This window comes from Etheostoma cragini, chromosome 6 (genome assembly GCF_013103735.1).
Source record: "Etheostoma cragini isolate CJK2018 chromosome 6, CSU_Ecrag_1.0, whole genome shotgun sequence".
Lineage (NCBI taxonomy): Eukaryota > Metazoa > Chordata > Actinopteri > Perciformes > Percidae > Etheostoma > Etheostoma cragini.
The window spans coordinates 6,841,805-6,858,648 of record NC_048412.1 but is presented as its reverse complement, the minus strand read 5'-3'; the positions used below and the strand labels follow the sequence as shown (position 1 = coordinate 6,858,648).

Sequence of the window (16,844 nt, the reverse complement as noted above, 5' to 3'; positions counted from 1 at the left end):
TTATTATTATTATTTAATGTTACCCTCAGTCAAAACCTTCCGTCAAAACACTTTTGGACTATTAAGCAAACGGGCTAATGAGACAGGCGTGGAGCTAGGCTACAGCATAAACAAAGTGAAACTCATGGGTGATGCATCTTCTTGAGCTGTCACTGACTGAGACACAGGAAGTTCTCAAAAACACTATTAGGTCAATAAACATTAAACATCACAAAATTCCCATTCATTCAACAAACTTAATATTTGTAATTGCCTTACACCAGCCCCCATTTTTTTTCTCATCGGATCTGCATCAATATCAGATATGGCATTTCTACAATCAAATTGAGGGAAATCCGTCATAGCAACGGAGAACCCTAATCCCTGTGCATGTTACATCAGACCTTGAATTCGTCCTTCTTGATGACACCCCCGGGCTGCAGGTGCTGGTGGATCTCGTGGAGCACGGTCAGCATGGCGATGTTGGTCTTGCCGGCGCCAGTCGGAGCGCAGATGAGCAGGTTCTCGTTGGTGTTGTAGGCCGTCTCGAACACGATGGACTGGATCCTGTTAAGACGCTTCATCCCCTTGAACACCAGCTGGGCGATCTGATCGAGCAAATAAGGAAAAGAAGACACATTAACACCTGTAATATACTCATAATACACATATCTGTAATAAATAAAAAGACAGATATGGGGAATTCCTCAAAATATTCACAACATTGTATAATAAAAACTGTTCAATAACCCATTTTAGTAAAAAATGTAAATATGCAGCATGCCCATGGATCAAAAAGGCAGTGGTTTGGTCTAAATGACACGCAGGTATAGGCAGTATACCCACTAAGAAAAGTCCAGGATTTCCATATACCCACTTAAAAATCCCCAATGGCACGTGACAAAATACTTTCCATTATAATTTTGATATATTTTTAATTTTCACCTGTGTTGTTTTTCTTCTTTTCTTCGCATAGGCTAAATAAAGGTATTTCCACCGTAAACTGGAGCATAAAAGTATATTTAAAAATGTGTATATATGCCCATTGATATACAGAACAGTATACCCACTTCAATACAAAATAATACATAAGTTAACTAATATTATAAGGACTAGCAAAAAAAAATATTATATATTAAAATAGAATAAAAACAATACTAAAGAAATATGGAGCATAATGAACAGTGTTAAAAAAATGGGTCTGGACAAATACACAAGCCTAAATACTTTGTGAATAATGAAAAGGAAGAGTATAATATGGATGTTGTGGCCAACAGTTTTCATCAGTGTTTCGTGAATGTTGGACCTGACCTAACAGGAAAAGCATACTTTTGAGAGAAAAAAATATCAGTATGTATTCTGGGTAAAACAAATAGATATGCAAGAAAGTATAAAACAAAATCCATAAAAATATATGAGAAATAAATTGTATTGTGTAAGGGAATTGGTAGGTCAAGTTAAATATTGGGGTCTAAAAAATAAAATAAAACAAATAATGAATTTCTAAAAATAATTTTAAATGTTTCATGCAGAAGGGGTGGGATAAAATAAGTGTTTACTTCTTCCCGATCCAATATAACAAAAGAAAATCAAGTGTTTTGTTAAGATGTACAGAGCTATGTTATCTATATTATTATTTTCTGAATTACCTGATTTTCTGTTTTCTTTTACACGTTCAAAATCCATTTCAAAGAAAGAAAAACGAGCTGTTACGTAATAATTAAGGCTTTTATCAGTAATACACACTACCGGTCGAAAGTTTGGGGTCACTTAGAAATGTCCATTGCAGTCCATTGTAGACAGAATACCAGCTGAGATCAGTTGCAGTTCTTTAGCAGTTTTCAGATTACATTATGTACTTACAGAATTGCAAATCAGTTCTTCAGTGTTTTTATAGTTAGTTTTTTTAAATTATATCAGATTAGTAAACAGAATGTGTATTTGGAACATTGGATGAATGGTTGCTGATAATGGGCAATGTAGATATTGCATTAAAGACCAGCCCCCCCACTCAGATCAGCTGGTATTCTGTCTATCATTTGTAAGGGGCCCCAAACTTTTGACCGGTTGTGTATTTTGCCTTTATTTGTATGGAAGATTTAGAGTGCACATTTAAATACAAATAAAAAGAAATACTGCTTTATGTATTTTATTTGTATAGGTGGATATAAGTTGTCATAATCAAACAGAAAAGCACATGCTATGGTGTCAAAATGTTGGATTTTTGTTTATATACCCAAATATTTTTTGTATTGAGACTTTCCTAAAAAGAAAACCAGCTCTCCTCTACTTCTTTATAAAAACTAATGAAAATGCCTTTATTTGTTTTGGTGGAGGCTCCCCCAATTGATGAACAATGAAAAGCAATATGCAGGTCTTGCTTTTATTTTCTTACGGTTGGAAAATGTAAAAAAAATAATAAAGAAAGGAAAGAATAACGACTTAATAATTAACAGTTTTTTAAATGTAATTTCATCTATGTTGCAGGGGCCACTAAAGGAAATCAGTCCTACCACACGCATTAAAACTTTGTAACACTTCATCACTGAGTGTTAGATAAGACTAATATACAGTGCCGTGCAACCTGCACAAACATAGCTTTAACTTACATCTTTCTAAGTATAATTTAAGTAGTTGTAAAAAAATATTCCTAACTTGTATATACGTTGGTACATATTCTCCACTTTGTCTTTTTAATATTCCTTTTTTGAATATTCTTTTTGTATTCTATTCTATTCTTTATAGATATATATTGTATATTTCGTTTGTGTGCTGTGTGTCTAATATTTTCTCATTTCCCATTTTGGGGCCCGCATTACTGGAAGACATTGATTGACAGCTGGGGCCCCGTTTCGCATTTTCAGTACTCGCAACAATCCCAGCAGTCCCACGTGGTCCGCCACTGACCAAGCGGGGGTGAGACCAGGTCAAATTCATTTCCCTGTTTCTGATATGAAGACGAGACATGTGTGACTTGAACATCTCACCAACTAAATGTACAGCAAAAGACCGTGCAAAACATTTCAGAATGTCCTGACAACATGTCCACATTTTAACATCAAGGTAGGCGTTAACGTATTTTTCACCATAAAGCCGCTGAAAGTTGCTGTTGTTTTAATCCAGTCGGCTCGCTTTTTCACAATCACACAATCACACACGGTGGATGCAGGAAAAAAAACGCAGATGAAATGTAAATGAGGATGACCTAAATTGAAGACAGCTAAATTATTGTAGGTGCAATGATAACTTAAAGTCCTAAAGGTACTTTATCAAATCGTATGAATGTGTCTCCCAGCCCAGGATAGGAAATTATGCTTTATTCTGGATCATCAAGGCAGGCCCCCTACTACAGCACGCGATGATGGCGCAATGGTAAAAAGTGACTGTGGCAGATGGTCAAAAAAGTTAACTTCAGGCCCTGCTACCGACCTAACAAACTGACCTCTTTGTTGAATAATCGTTTGGTCTAAACAATAAAATAGTGAAAAATGCTCATCAAAACATCAAAAGTTCTGGGGTGTCACATAAATTTGCTCTAAACACAAAGAAAGGGCAGGCGATTTTTCAAGGCTGGAACCAGCTGTTTTTTGCATTAATCATTGAAATTGACATGATTTAAAGACATTTAATTGATAATAAAAAATGCCGGGTTTTGTGAACTGAGGGAGGAAGTCACAATTTCAGGGCCACTACAACAAAATGGAATCAGCAATAAGTGTCTGTGGATTGGCAGAGTAGGAGACACAGAAACAGTATTGGTTGACCGCATTTTCTGTGACAAAACACTGCCCAATCTTCTACCCAGTGTCCTGACATGACACTTAGACAGGCTATCAGTTACACTATGTGTCAGTGACTGAGCCACCAAGTACCAAGTGACTGCACAAAAAGAGGAGCATCAAGAAGCATGAAGGAGGAGAAAATGTGTGTGGTGGGACCGGCTGTCACTCAAGCTGCCTTCCATCTCCCTTCACTATGGCAACAGAGTGTGGGTGATGGCACTCAATCTCAAACTGCCTCTGATAAGTAGAGAAATGGCCACTGTGAAGGACAGTTGGTGCCACACACACACTTAAACACAGAACACACAGGCGGGTAAAAACATGCAGCTGCTGTACGGGTGAATAATGTGTCCTATATTGACAGGATTCACAACATAGAAGGGAATGATCATTTTTGTAACAGTATTCTCATTTTCATTGTAAAATCAGACATGTGTTATATTTTGCAATGATCTGTCACTTTTTCTTTAGTTAGTATGTGGACTTGCCACCTCCCCTTTCCTCAGGTTCCCTGTTTCCCTTCCCTGCTGTCAGTCTCTTCCGCTGTGTTTGTTCCCTATCACAAAAATAGTGCACTACATAGTGTGTTCCTCATTTTGTTGTGGGTGTTCAAATTCACCAAGCTTCATTTCATTCACTATATAGGCCACTATCAAATACCCACAATGCACTGCTAATTTGAGTCAATAATCCTCTATACTAAAGATAGAGCATTTCAAGCAGAGCAAATGGTATGAAACCGTACACACTTCCTGCCTAGGGGTGGGGAGAAAAAAATCAATATAGCATAGTATCGCGATATTTTCAGTGGCAATACTGTCTCGCTACACGGGCGCCAAGTATTGATCTTTTATTGTATATGTGTTGGTCAGTTTGTCTGCTTGACAATGCAATTTTGCAGCAATAAAAGTGGAGTGATATGAATAAACAGAGGTTGACATATTTTCCTTTATTAGAAGTTGGAAAAAAAGTTATAAATTGCAATATATCGCAGAATATTGCAATATTTCTTATAATGGCAATAATATCGTATTGTGGCATAAGTATCATGATGATATCGGATCGGGGGAAGTCAGGTGATTCCCACCCATATTCCTGCCTCCTAAAGGGTTGGGGTCTCGTTTAAACGTGTCGTGAACGTTGTGTGGATGGATGAAAAGTAATATTTAAATAATTTGTTTATATGTTCTTTTGCTAACGTTAGATATTTACAGAGTTAAAAGATATTTAGCATCACAGAGATTAGTTGTGTTAGGAACGTTAGCTGACGTTAGCTTCTATGTGTTGACCGATCTTGCAAGAGTTTATTACTTGGACAGGTCACAAACAAAGTTCATTTTCTTCTGATGTGTCTGTCTGAAAAATTCCCTTTTAGTATTAAAATATTGCGGATATACTGTATTTAGCTTGTGAAAAATGGGTCCAATATATATACTTTAGTGAGTATGGGGAGAAAGAATTCCTCATAAACTGTTTACGTTCACTTCTTCCTCTGGAAACAATCCACTCAGGACCTGCTGCTAGTGACACAGATTAAGTAACTACTCTGAGTTGGGGCGTCTCGGTCTCTTTTTGAGTGTACATACGATGCATCCTACGTTTTACTTCAGTATACCATAATACAATGCAGTTGTGTTCACCTGAAGAAAAAGGAAAAGCACCCACGAAAACTGAAAAGGAATAATGGAGCGGGCTTTTGTTTCTAAACAGTGGAAATGTAACATGCAACATATACACACCCATCTACTACTCCCCTGAGTGTTGGGTGTTAGAAGTATTGTTGTTTTGGTGTGCTGACCTGATGCCTGGGCGCGCCCGCCTCAAGTCACAAAGATAATCGTCTACAGTCAAAGATATACAGCATCTACTGACACAAGTCCCTCAACGATGTGTGTTCAGTGAGTGTCCGAGATCTTGTTTGGTGTTTCCCTATATGCTTCACTATTTAATAAACACTATATAGGGAATAGTGAGTGAGTGAGTGAGTGAATGACTGAACAGTTTTAAACACAGCCTGTGTGTGATTGTGGGTGTGTTGCTCTAGCTCCCTCTCTCCTGGGTGAGTATCCCCTGCAGTGTCTCCCACTTGTGGCTCGTTCTAGTAATCAACCCACCCAGTAGATTACACCGGCTCTTTGTCCACTACTCGCCAGTTCGTCAGTTCAGCTTCAGTGGTCACCGACGCTACGGGCCAGGTCCTAGTGAAGATTTTGCTAACATTTGTGTGTCTCTGCCTTTCTCTAGTTCACGGTCTGTATTTAAAGCCCACTTCGCACCAAAGATTCGCGACGAGACGAGTTGAAACTTCCAACAAGCTGGTCTGCCGTGTTTTGAAAGCAGTAGGTTCACACCAATGAGACGAGACGAGATGGTGTATCATCTCCATAAACACCCATCTTTGTACTTCCGGGCTAACATCCGACTTTTAGGCTTTTTTGTAGCTGGATATATCATTTGTTTTGTCTAAATAGGAACGTGGATAGCGTGAGTGATATTGAGATGCTTGCTTAAGTTGCATTTCTAGTGATGAAAGGGTAAAAACCCGTTTCATTTCTATGATTCATGTTTTTTTTCTATTGTTGGTGGGCACTCTCTCTCTTCAGTCACTCTATTTCTCTCTTAACCGTATAACGTTCCTGTGCTATTGGGCGGGCTTTGACGCTACGTCTAAAACTCTGCCATTATGACCAGCTGTTTGCAACACAAAAAAAATGGATTATGGATAATTTTATTTCTATAGTTTATAGCTGACTTCTCTATGGGCTGTTGAAAACAGGTGACGTCCTGTACATTCTAAAACCAGCCTCTGGAGACTCAACCAGCTGAGACGATCAGCTGGTTTGAATCGAGCTGAGACAGGCTGGTTAAGACCGCTGCAACTTTTCAAAACAGTTTTTGTCTCGTCACAAATCTTTGGTCTGAACTGGGCCTTAGGCGCTGCCTGCCTGCTCACAGCCGTGTTCTCAAACACGCTGAACTCCGCTCCCACTGTGACTCATCAGTTCTTGTGCTCGCATACTTTGGCTTTTTTGTTGTTGTTGAATAAATAGACCTGAGTTAACTGTCCATCTGCCTAGTGTCCGCTTCTGGATCCCATCTACAGCACCACAATACTTAATTCAGACTGGTTTAACACATATTTCCCCCCCTTTGATTTTTGATACTGCATTAGTCCATACGGATTTTGATAAAATTGCGATCAAGTGTGCCGCCCTGATGTGTACAATCCAAAACACATTTAAAACCACATAACACTTTTTATTAAATTCTGTTCATTACATGGATGAAGAATCAGAACCTTAGATTTGAGCATAATAAATGCAATCCTTTCTTCAAATTTTCACTGATAAATATCCAATTTTTGAACAATTATTGTATTGATTGAAACAGATTAAAATAAAAAGTATTTTAATAAAACAAAATTGCTATTTTGTTTATTGTTCAAAAGTCCTTTGGCAGCGAGGATGGCTCCAATATGTTTTTAGTCATGGAAAGCGAATAGAAACATGGTTATAAAAGACAAAGAGCTATTGATTATACTGCAGCATCAGCCATTATCCATCCAAGTAATTCAATATCTAACTCTTACTATCTAACTCTAACCCTTCAGATGGATTTTGTGTATTTGGATTTTCATTCCTATCATTATCCTTATCCTCAAGCATACTGCACACATATGAAAAGCGTTGTGGAAAAATAATGGACTCTACTGTTTGTTTTTGCATAAGCACAGATGAGTGCAACATACATTGTCATTCAATTTTAACACAATACAGGGCGTCTGGGACTTCTGTGAACAATTTTTAAATAAAAAAGTCAGTTTCAAGAATATTAAGAGCTGATTTGCAGAACCTAGAAGAGCGAAATCTGGCGAATTTTTTGGCGGCAAAAGAGCAATCCCGGAAGTGGAACGTCAAGGATAAAGACTTATCTCTGACTGACCGCAATTAATCAAGCTTTGGAAAATATTAAAAAGTGAAAGCAACATTCAGACGCCATTGAGTATGTTACATGCACACCAATATTCCATATGTCAATATTCTGATTTTGATACAAGTCATGTAAAGCGCATATTTCGTTTGTATATTCAAAGTAAGGCCTTTAGACATGTGGGATATGCGAGAATTATTCAGGTTTTAGAGATTGGAAAATGCGTCTCAATCAGGCCTTTTTCCCCAGTATACGGCCTCTTACCTGTTTACCACTTACGGTCAGCTTTGTGCGTTGTTAGGGTTACTGTACACAAACCAACCAGCCAACAGTTTGCAAGGCTGCAGCCCCGATAAGAAGGAGAAACACAGCTTTTGCTTTTAAACATTATCAAAGACTTGGATTTCGACAGGTTTTTGGATATGAGAAAACGCAGCTACGCCGACCTTTCAAGGCTGGTTGAAGGAATGAAAGAGGGACGCTGTGTTGGCATAGTCCAACAAGTTGTCAACAGGAATATTTGTAAAATATTCACTTTCATTAGCCATGTAAACAGCTTAGTCAGAACATCGTCGTTTTCGGAATAAGGGCAAAAAACGTAATATTATGTGAATGTAAACATATTAATTGATGTACAGGCTGCGGTGGAATCTCGTTCAGTAGGGGTCACTGTAGGTTGAGGTGTATCTCTACCTCCATATCCATTTTTTTTATTTTCTTTCCATCATTCACCCTCTCTCCGCTTCTTCTGCATTTCACCACTCTCCCAGTTAGGCTGGTAGGGGATGCTTAGACAGCAGTATTATTTATTCAAGGATTCATTAGAAGTATGTCATCACTTTCCTCTTGCCCTCGTTTCACTCTAACACTCATAGAAAGAAATAATTAAAGAGCGCCATGTCAGCCGAGGATATGCGGGGTGATGTTCGGAAGTTGGCCCCACAGCCCAGTAGGGAGGAAGAGGTTATTAATGCATCAAAGAGCAACTTTATTAGAGTCCACTTAAGCTGGCAGGAGTGAAGGGAGGCTGTGGTTTCAGCTAGGTGCTGTATGGGTCCGGAGAGCTTCCGATGAAAAGCTCGGCACAGCCACTGATGTTTACATGCAAAAGTTTGGCTGTTTTGTGATGCATAAAGACTGCTGATTACCAGCAATACCCACTGCCAGTAATAAAATCAACAACAAACAGGTGATTTTCAACAGAAAGAACACTAAAACTCAACTGATGTGTGTATGGTCAACAAGAAGTTGGCCACTGATGCATGTGATAAAAGACAACAGCCCCACTGGCAAAAGATAAAGACAAGAAGTTGATTGCAGCCATTCAAAGCTTTCCAGTTTTGTCCAAATATTATCTGAAAGGATACACATTTTAACAGCTCATGATGAAAATGATAGGGAAATTGTCTTCACAATACAAATGGTATGTATGGTGAAGTCTTTTGGGGACAATTTTAAAAATAGATTCCTTTCCATAGAATCATTATTTTTTCCATTCCAAAATACAGAACATCCAAGTTATGTTCTTCTTTACAAATGAATTAAATGTCAGATTGACTGACATGTGATGTGCATTCTTTCTATAAAAAAAATTGTTTTTTAGAAATGTCTCTAAAAATTTATTATTCCACTGATGGTTTTGTTAGAGAGAAAAGAGAAAATCACAATCCTAAGTAAGGGAAACTCCCATTAAAGATCCAATCGGCAACATCATCCCAGCCATTGCAAATGATGTCTAAAAACTATTACACTCACTGCTTAGGCCACCGGTAAACTGAGTTTCTAGTAATTGGCAGTGCTCTAAACTTTCAACCATTAAAAAGGGAAACTTTCGTATGTTTTTTAACCCTTTTTTCCCATGTTTTAGTGTCTAAGTGAATCATCGGCACAACAATTTTAAAAATTGGTCCAGCATTGAGCGAGAGTGCTGCAATGTCCGTCCCCTATTAATGCAGGCTCAGAGTTAGTGCCTGACTACATTATGGGAAGGACCTAACAGCAAATTAAAATGTTTATCTTTCCCTTCCGATTGATCTGGTCTGTTTATTATGATATCTAGCCAAGTCTCTCTCAATGTGAAGTCTTCTTCTGAAATCTCACGAGAGGGGACTTGACTCGACTCATCAACATTGTCCATATCAGCTAAACACTGAGCACATTAACATTAAACTAGGCTTTCTGTACTCAGACACAACAAACTCTTCCCAGGACTCCTTCTCCGACCTGGTTAGACAAAAAAAAAAAAAGATCGGATTACACTCCGTGTAAATGTGTCATTACTATAACCTTAACCTTAAATGTTGATCATTGGAAAGGAGAGTGTTTTGTATACACCTTTGTGTTAGCTGAGAGCTAAAACAAAGCTTTCATGGCCATAGACAACAATATGCACCCATGCCCAACAACAGTAACGGCACCTGTACAGCTTTCCAAGGGATTGATCTGTTATCCATCATCTTGACTGCTGGCTTGCCTTCATGGAAAATTAAGCAAATTATTTAAAAAAAAAAAAAATTCTTTTGTCTTTTACATGAAAAAATAATTTATGCTCTCCAATTCCATAGCAAGAAAAGAGTACTGGAATAGCTTTAAAGAAATTCACTAGGGTTGTCACCTCCCTCCATTACCACATGTTCTAGCTATTGTTCTAGCTAATCTAGCTAAGCGCCGACTAAAATTATTGGGATAGATTTAAAGAAATGCCAATAAATCAGGGCATGTTTTTTCCCATCCCGGAGTGCTGTGTAGACTAGCCAGACCAGACATGTATGTGTTATTAATGTCACCCAATTAGTTATTGAAGGTTTATTCACTTAACTGATGTGTTTGGAGCCAGCTATCGTTGGTCCAAAATCAGCTGCTTGCAGTGTGAACACGCAAGCTCATAGTTTAGAAAATGTCCAAATATCTCAAAGTCCACATGCACCACTACCACTCACTCCACTCCCTCCACTCCCACCATAGCTAAACAGATTACAGTACAGTATAGATGTCACTGACGCACATTGTCTTCAAAATGACTGCAGGGCTTCTTCTACTCTCTCTGAACGGGGATGTGATTCTAGTCTCCTAATGTCTACCCAATTATTTCCTCCCAGACCAAGTCCACTGAGCTCCTACTTATAAATATTCATTTTTGAATTATGGACCACTGAGCTTCACCCTATTTGGCGAGGCTTCTGCACACTCATTCCTCTCTAGTGACCAGAGAGGCACAACAATCACTTGAGCGGCTGGTCCTCATTTTGATTTATCGACTTTGTCTGTTTGTAACGAAAAGCCAGTGTCCCCACACTCCTTAAACATGCTAATTCATGTAAATGTATGCCTGCCCCAGTATTCACCTTGAGGTAAAGCATACATGTTGTAAATAGAAAGTTGCCATCATTTAATGCTCTTTGGAAATCTTCAGCGCTTTTTTATTCTCTCCTTAAAACCTCTCTGGCTTCATTGTTATGTTAATGTATGCACAGACATCTTCCAATTGTAGATCCAGCTGTGCCTGCCAAAGATTGTCTCGAGGGTATGATAGCATGTGTTGTGGGGAGGTAGTTACTGTACATCAATGGACATCATGCAGGTGTTAACATATAGGACCAACAATGCTTTGCTGAAAAACCTTCCTCATCAAGAATTTCATCACCCTGAGGATGTGGTGGTAAGTCTGCGCCAATTCTGTTCAGCTTGCAGTGGCCCAAAAGGGCTTTTCCTACGTCGTGCAGGTAAGTGGAGCTCATTAGTTTTAGTCTTTACTAAACTTTACAACTAAAATATAGTGAACTATTCACTATGTATTTATACAAACACACACACACACACACACACACATACATAGAAAATAGACTTTGGTTAATATCCTTCACAGTTTCTCACTATTTTATTTTTTAAATAGGTGAAAGCAGATGTCATCGGCAACCTATTCACAATGGATGGCAGTAGGAAACAGACCTTTACTCGTGTGACATTTTTTTTAAAGTGTAAAGTCTTGTGTTTTGTGTCTGTTTCTGTCTGGATACATTTGTATTGTGCAATCAATTGCTTTATTTATGATTTCATTTTTATATTTAGAATCCAACAGAATAAATACTGAATATGTGAATGTAGAGTGTGGTGTTCACATACTGGATTATATTATTATTGCTTAATGTATGTACACAAAACACACACAAAAAAATGTGCTGTAGTAATGTGTATACCACATTACCTTGCTGATCAATCATTCAGTGGCCATAGCTTGTCACTCTCACATTCAGTCCCACAAGCAGAAAGCTTTGAGCCACAAAGTCAAACTGACATCATACGGCATGATGCCAAATTCATTAAGTTGACAGGAGATGAGAATACTCTATCAAGTAGAGATTCAAAGAAAACGCATCCAGAGCCAACAGGCTCATTTGTTCTCTTTCCTTCAGATACAGCACTGAAGTATAGGATTCCAGTAGCTTAGTGTTTTCCAGATCTCTGAGGCTGTCATCCAAACGCACTAAAACATGGACCAGTTATGACAAACAACATTTTCTGGACTATGAAGATATTTAGGTGATGAGCAATCTCTGGCTGAATATGAGAAGAACAAAGATTAAGTTGAGGTTTCTGTATATAAGAAACACAGGATAGACTGAGTGAGTTATCTCTGTATGCTGTCTATGAAGTGGAAGCAGTTGTTCTCAGCAGTACATACTGTACTGTGTGCAAAGGAAGATGCCCATCAGCTGATCTTGGGCCAATGCTGAGTGGGATGGAAGCTGACAGGCTCATTAACTCAGCGGATACACAGCCTACGGCCATATGGGCATACTGGGAGGACTGGGAGTATCCCACCAATCCACCAGCTACTTAAAACACACTAATTGGACCCATAAGGATCAAACTAATGATTTAACAGCTAAACACCAGTGTTGTCCATCTACCATGGCCTCCCTGTTTGTAGGTTTAATAGTGCAACTGAGATGCCCAGTCTCTGTAAGCGGCCACCAATTCTTTTGCATTGGCTGCCATTTTTGGTTATTGTGTGTTTACTGTATGAGTCACTACACTAATTAAATTCCTCTGTGCATCGGTAATGGGAAGCTAAGAGATATAATTGTTGTCATTTTCATGCCTTCCTTTTAATTACTCTCTGGTTCCATTTCATTCCATTTGAATTGACAGCCTGATCAACTTTTAATTGCCAGTTTTTGCAAACAGCTTATCAGCCTGCTCCAAGCCTGCATGCAGAGTACTAAATGACCTGGCCAAACCCCCCCCCAAACACACAGACACACACACAGACACACACACACACACAATGTGAATCCCAGAGCCAATCCTATGGATACACGTGCACTCTGAGCACACACACGCAAACCAAGCCTTTGTACCAGATGCATGGTGGAGTTTGACAGAGTGAGATGCGAATGCAGCAAACAGGAGGCCCATTCATTTCCCTATAGAGGAGCAGCAGCAGCAGGAAGAAGAGGGGGAGAGGGCGCATAGCAGGGAGAGGGAGGGCTGGGAGTAGGATGGAGATAGCAAAGAGTAAGGTAATCCATCATTTCCTCCATAAGCACCTGCTGTAGAAGCACTGAAAGCATTGTGACCCCCAAAACCTCAAAAAAACACAGTAGCGCCCACCCTGCATCACCCATACAACTAATTTGTTACATTTCCGCAAACATTTCGCCTTTTTTTAATTAAATAAACTCCAGGCCAGTATATGTGATGTGCATGGTACACAGTAACACTAACAGCTTTCTCTAAAATACTGTCCCTTGTTCACACTTTGCAAGCCATCCAGTGGGCCTGATTGGGCCCTTTGGCGGGCCGGTTCTGGCCCGTGGGCCAAGTGTTTGATACCCCTGCCCTAGATAGTGCCTTTCTGGTTTTTACTCTACCTGAAGGCCACCGTAGTCCCTGCTACACGCTTGGAAAGGGAGGGGTGAGGTAACGGATATTCACTTGGTTGCAATCCACAAACTCACAGCTAGATGCCACTAAATGGGGCGGCTGTGGCTCAGTGGTAGAGCGGTTGCCTGCCAATCGGAAGGTTGGTGGTTCGATCCCCGCCCCTTCAGTCATTGTCGAAGTGTCCTTGGGCAAGGCACTGAACCCCGAGTTGCCCCCGGTGCTGTGCATCGGAGTGTGAATGTGTGTGAATGTTTATCTGATGAGCAGGTGGCACCTTGTACGGCAGCCCCGGCCACAGTGTATGAATGTGTGTGAATGGTGAATGTTTCCTGTAGATGTAAAAGCGCTTTAAGCAGTTGTTAAGACTGGAAAAGCGCTATATAAATACAGCACATTTACATTTACATTTAAATCCTACAAGCCCATGACGGACTGTATCCTTTTGTCTGCGCTGATTTCCATTTTATTTTATTATTATTTTTATTTCATTTTATTATTATTTTTATTATTAAATACTATTTCCATGATCCATTTACACGCCACCACTCTCCAACTGTATAATGCTGCATTTCCATCTCTATAGCAGCAAGGACAAACACATACACAGGCCCCACACACCATACACAGCCAGAAAGCACATCTAACAGTTTAAACCTACACAAAAATCTTAGCAGTGTAAAATGTGACATTTTCATACGCAATCTGTGTGTTTTCATGCTGCCACAATAGTAAGTTGCGCTGTGTGTTCAGTTCAGTGAACAGACAATGTCTCAGGGTTTTCTGTGAGCAACCGACGCAAACAAATTTTCATGAAGAAAAATCTAGTTGGTTCTACATGATGCTGTTTTGACTTGTAAGCATTGTGTAATCTGCAGTGTAAAACCTAAAATGGATGAAAAGATTGTAATCAACTTCAGCATTTACATTTGTCTCTCCATCACTCCTGTGCGCAGTGCGTCTTTCAGTTCAACAGTCAACACACAACCTTCCATCTGACAGCACGCATCCACACCAGCCTATAAAAACCACACAATACGATAAAGTTAGTGTTTTGTTCAAATGAGTCAAATAACAGTTCTGATATTCCAGAGCACAAACACAGGACTCTTGTGTCGCGACACAACCTTTATAGAGAGAAAATTTTGATTTGTTTCACTTTTATTTTTGATATTTTACACATATGTAACTATGTATAGGCATAGGCTACATAAATTAGTGTGATTATAAGTGATTAAATTAGGATGCAAATGAGATTACTACGTCCCATTGATTCTCTCAACGTGCTGTACGGCCATCATGCTAATGAATCAATTTGTCTGCAGAGGGGGAGGACAGTACCAACGTTAATCAACGCTTCTCCTGGCAACTATGTTTAAGTGAAAAGCTTTTCTTAAAATATTTCTACCATTATGACAATATAGGAATGTTGGCAACAAAACAAGCTGCGATGTAGGTTAATAGGGAACTTGGCCAGCTTATATTTACCTTCACAAAAGAGCTAATATGTCTGACAACATTATGGAAAGGATTTCTAAGGAAGTTGATAGTTCTATTAAAGAGGAAGATCGTTTTTCTTTTTAAACATAAAAACATCTGCAAAGTTGCGTTCATTCTACTTTTTGCAACAATCACAACTCTGAACACTGAAATAAACACATACATTAACCGATTTACAAGTGAAAATATGTTGGCTCTTTACATACAAAGTATTGTTTTTTTAAATGGAGTGTGGTGGGTTTAACTTCAGAGCTGTTTTTAGGTAAAAAGAAAGGTCTCAAATAGGTTTCAAAGGTCTATCTCTTTAGAAATCCTTTCCATAATGTTGTCAGACACTTAGAATATTAATCTGAGCCTCTCAGTGTCAAAACAAGTACTTTTGTGACGTTAAATACAAGCTGGACAATTGCCCCATTAACTTACATTGTAGCTTGTTTCTTCGCTGCCGACTGCAGTTCTCTCGCTGACCACTTGACCACTGTCAAAGACTGTTGTTCCAATCAGTCACTTAGACACAAAACACAGGAAAATAGTGGCCAGGTTGGGGAAAAAGCAATGGTTCCACGTTAACAAGCTGAGTAAGCAACTGAAATGCAAGCTCATTGTCACTCTTTATTCTCATTATTCATTATGTGATATTATAGATTATGGATTAATGTGAATCATGATAGGGACACGTTATAATATAGTGAAATCTGTATCACGCATTAGAGGCAAAAACTGTAAATAGATATAAAATAACAACTCTAAGACATCCTTAAAAAAATCTCTTGCAATATCTGGTTATCCCACAGGCTAATGCAAGGTCATTAGTGAATCCTTTCAACTTTTTGGAAGGATTTTTTTTGAATCTGACTACAAACATTTGCACTATGCCGAGAGCAGAAGCATAGATGAAGAATGTAAGCAGGGATAGGAAGACAACGTTCCCTTGCAAGACAGCCTCCTTTTGCAGGTTGAGGGCAATGCCATCGTTTCCAGTGTCAAACACTTGAGGACGTGTTTCAGTTGGTTCAATTTTCTTCATATGATCAAATCTCAATTAGCATTACAATAATATTAATGTTTCCACAGAAAATACTAAAACTAAATTGAAACTTTCAAGCTGCTAATGAAAGGTCACTACTAAGATGTTGCCACTTGTGGCCGGGTTAGCTCAGTTGGTAGAGCAGCAGCACATACAAGTCATTCCCCCTCTCTCTCTCCCCTTTCATGTCTATATCTGTCCTGTAAAAAAAAAGGCCTGAAAATGTCCACAAAAAAAACTTTTTTTTTTAATAAACATAAAAAAAAGAAGTTGACACTTACAGAAAAATGTACACAAAATTTAAATCTAAGTAATTTTAAAGCTAAAGTTTTAGGAAGTCAGCTTGCCACCAATCCTTGGAGGCTTGGATCAGAGATGTTCTCCGTTTTAATGTAGAATGTATACTGATCCCCAGTGGTGCAATTACAATGTACACTTCAGTAAACTCAAAAAGATAAAGCATACACTGCGTGGGTTCACATATACATTTATCAAAATATGGCAAGCCTTTTTTGATCACAGAGAAGCTGCAGTTTCTTAGTGTGACTCAATTAAGCAACTGTCCCCCTCTGTATCACTCTTTTGTATAATTTATACAAGTACGTCAACTTTTAACCTTGCTTTGAACCTTAGCCCTCAAAAGCAATTTTACTTAGATGATGTTTTAGTTGTTGTTTTCTGGTGTGTGTTTGTGTGTGTTTGCGTGTGTGTGTGTGGTGTGTGTGTGGTGTGTGTGTGTGTGT

At 38.8% G+C, this 16,844-nt stretch overlaps 1 protein-coding gene and 1 long non-coding RNA gene across 4 annotated transcripts in view; both read right to left on the bottom strand.

Annotated features, from left to right (window-relative positions):
- The window catches only part of ascc3 (activating signal cointegrator 1 complex subunit 3), a 178,514-nt gene that overhangs the window by 111,187 nt on the left and 50,483 nt on the right, over positions 1-16,844 (bottom strand). For all 3 annotated transcript variants that reach the window (XR_004656892.1, XM_034873475.1, XM_034873474.1), the window contains exon 9: positions 384-587. Coding sequence is in view for 2 of the 3 variants with exons in the window: in XM_034873475.1 (XP_034729366.1) it covers positions 384-587 (204 nt within the window). In the remaining variant the exon portion in view is untranslated. The remainder of the gene's footprint in view (positions 1-383; positions 588-16,844) is intronic.
- Positions 5,410-16,844, bottom strand: part of LOC117945779 — a 21,288-nt gene continuing 9,853 nt past the window's right edge. The window contains exons 2-3 of the long non-coding RNA XR_004656895.1: positions 12,202-12,209; positions 5,410-5,510 (exon numbers count right to left, since the gene is read on the bottom strand). This is a non-coding gene — a long non-coding RNA (uncharacterized LOC117945779). The remainder of the gene's footprint in view (positions 5,511-12,201; positions 12,210-16,844) is intronic.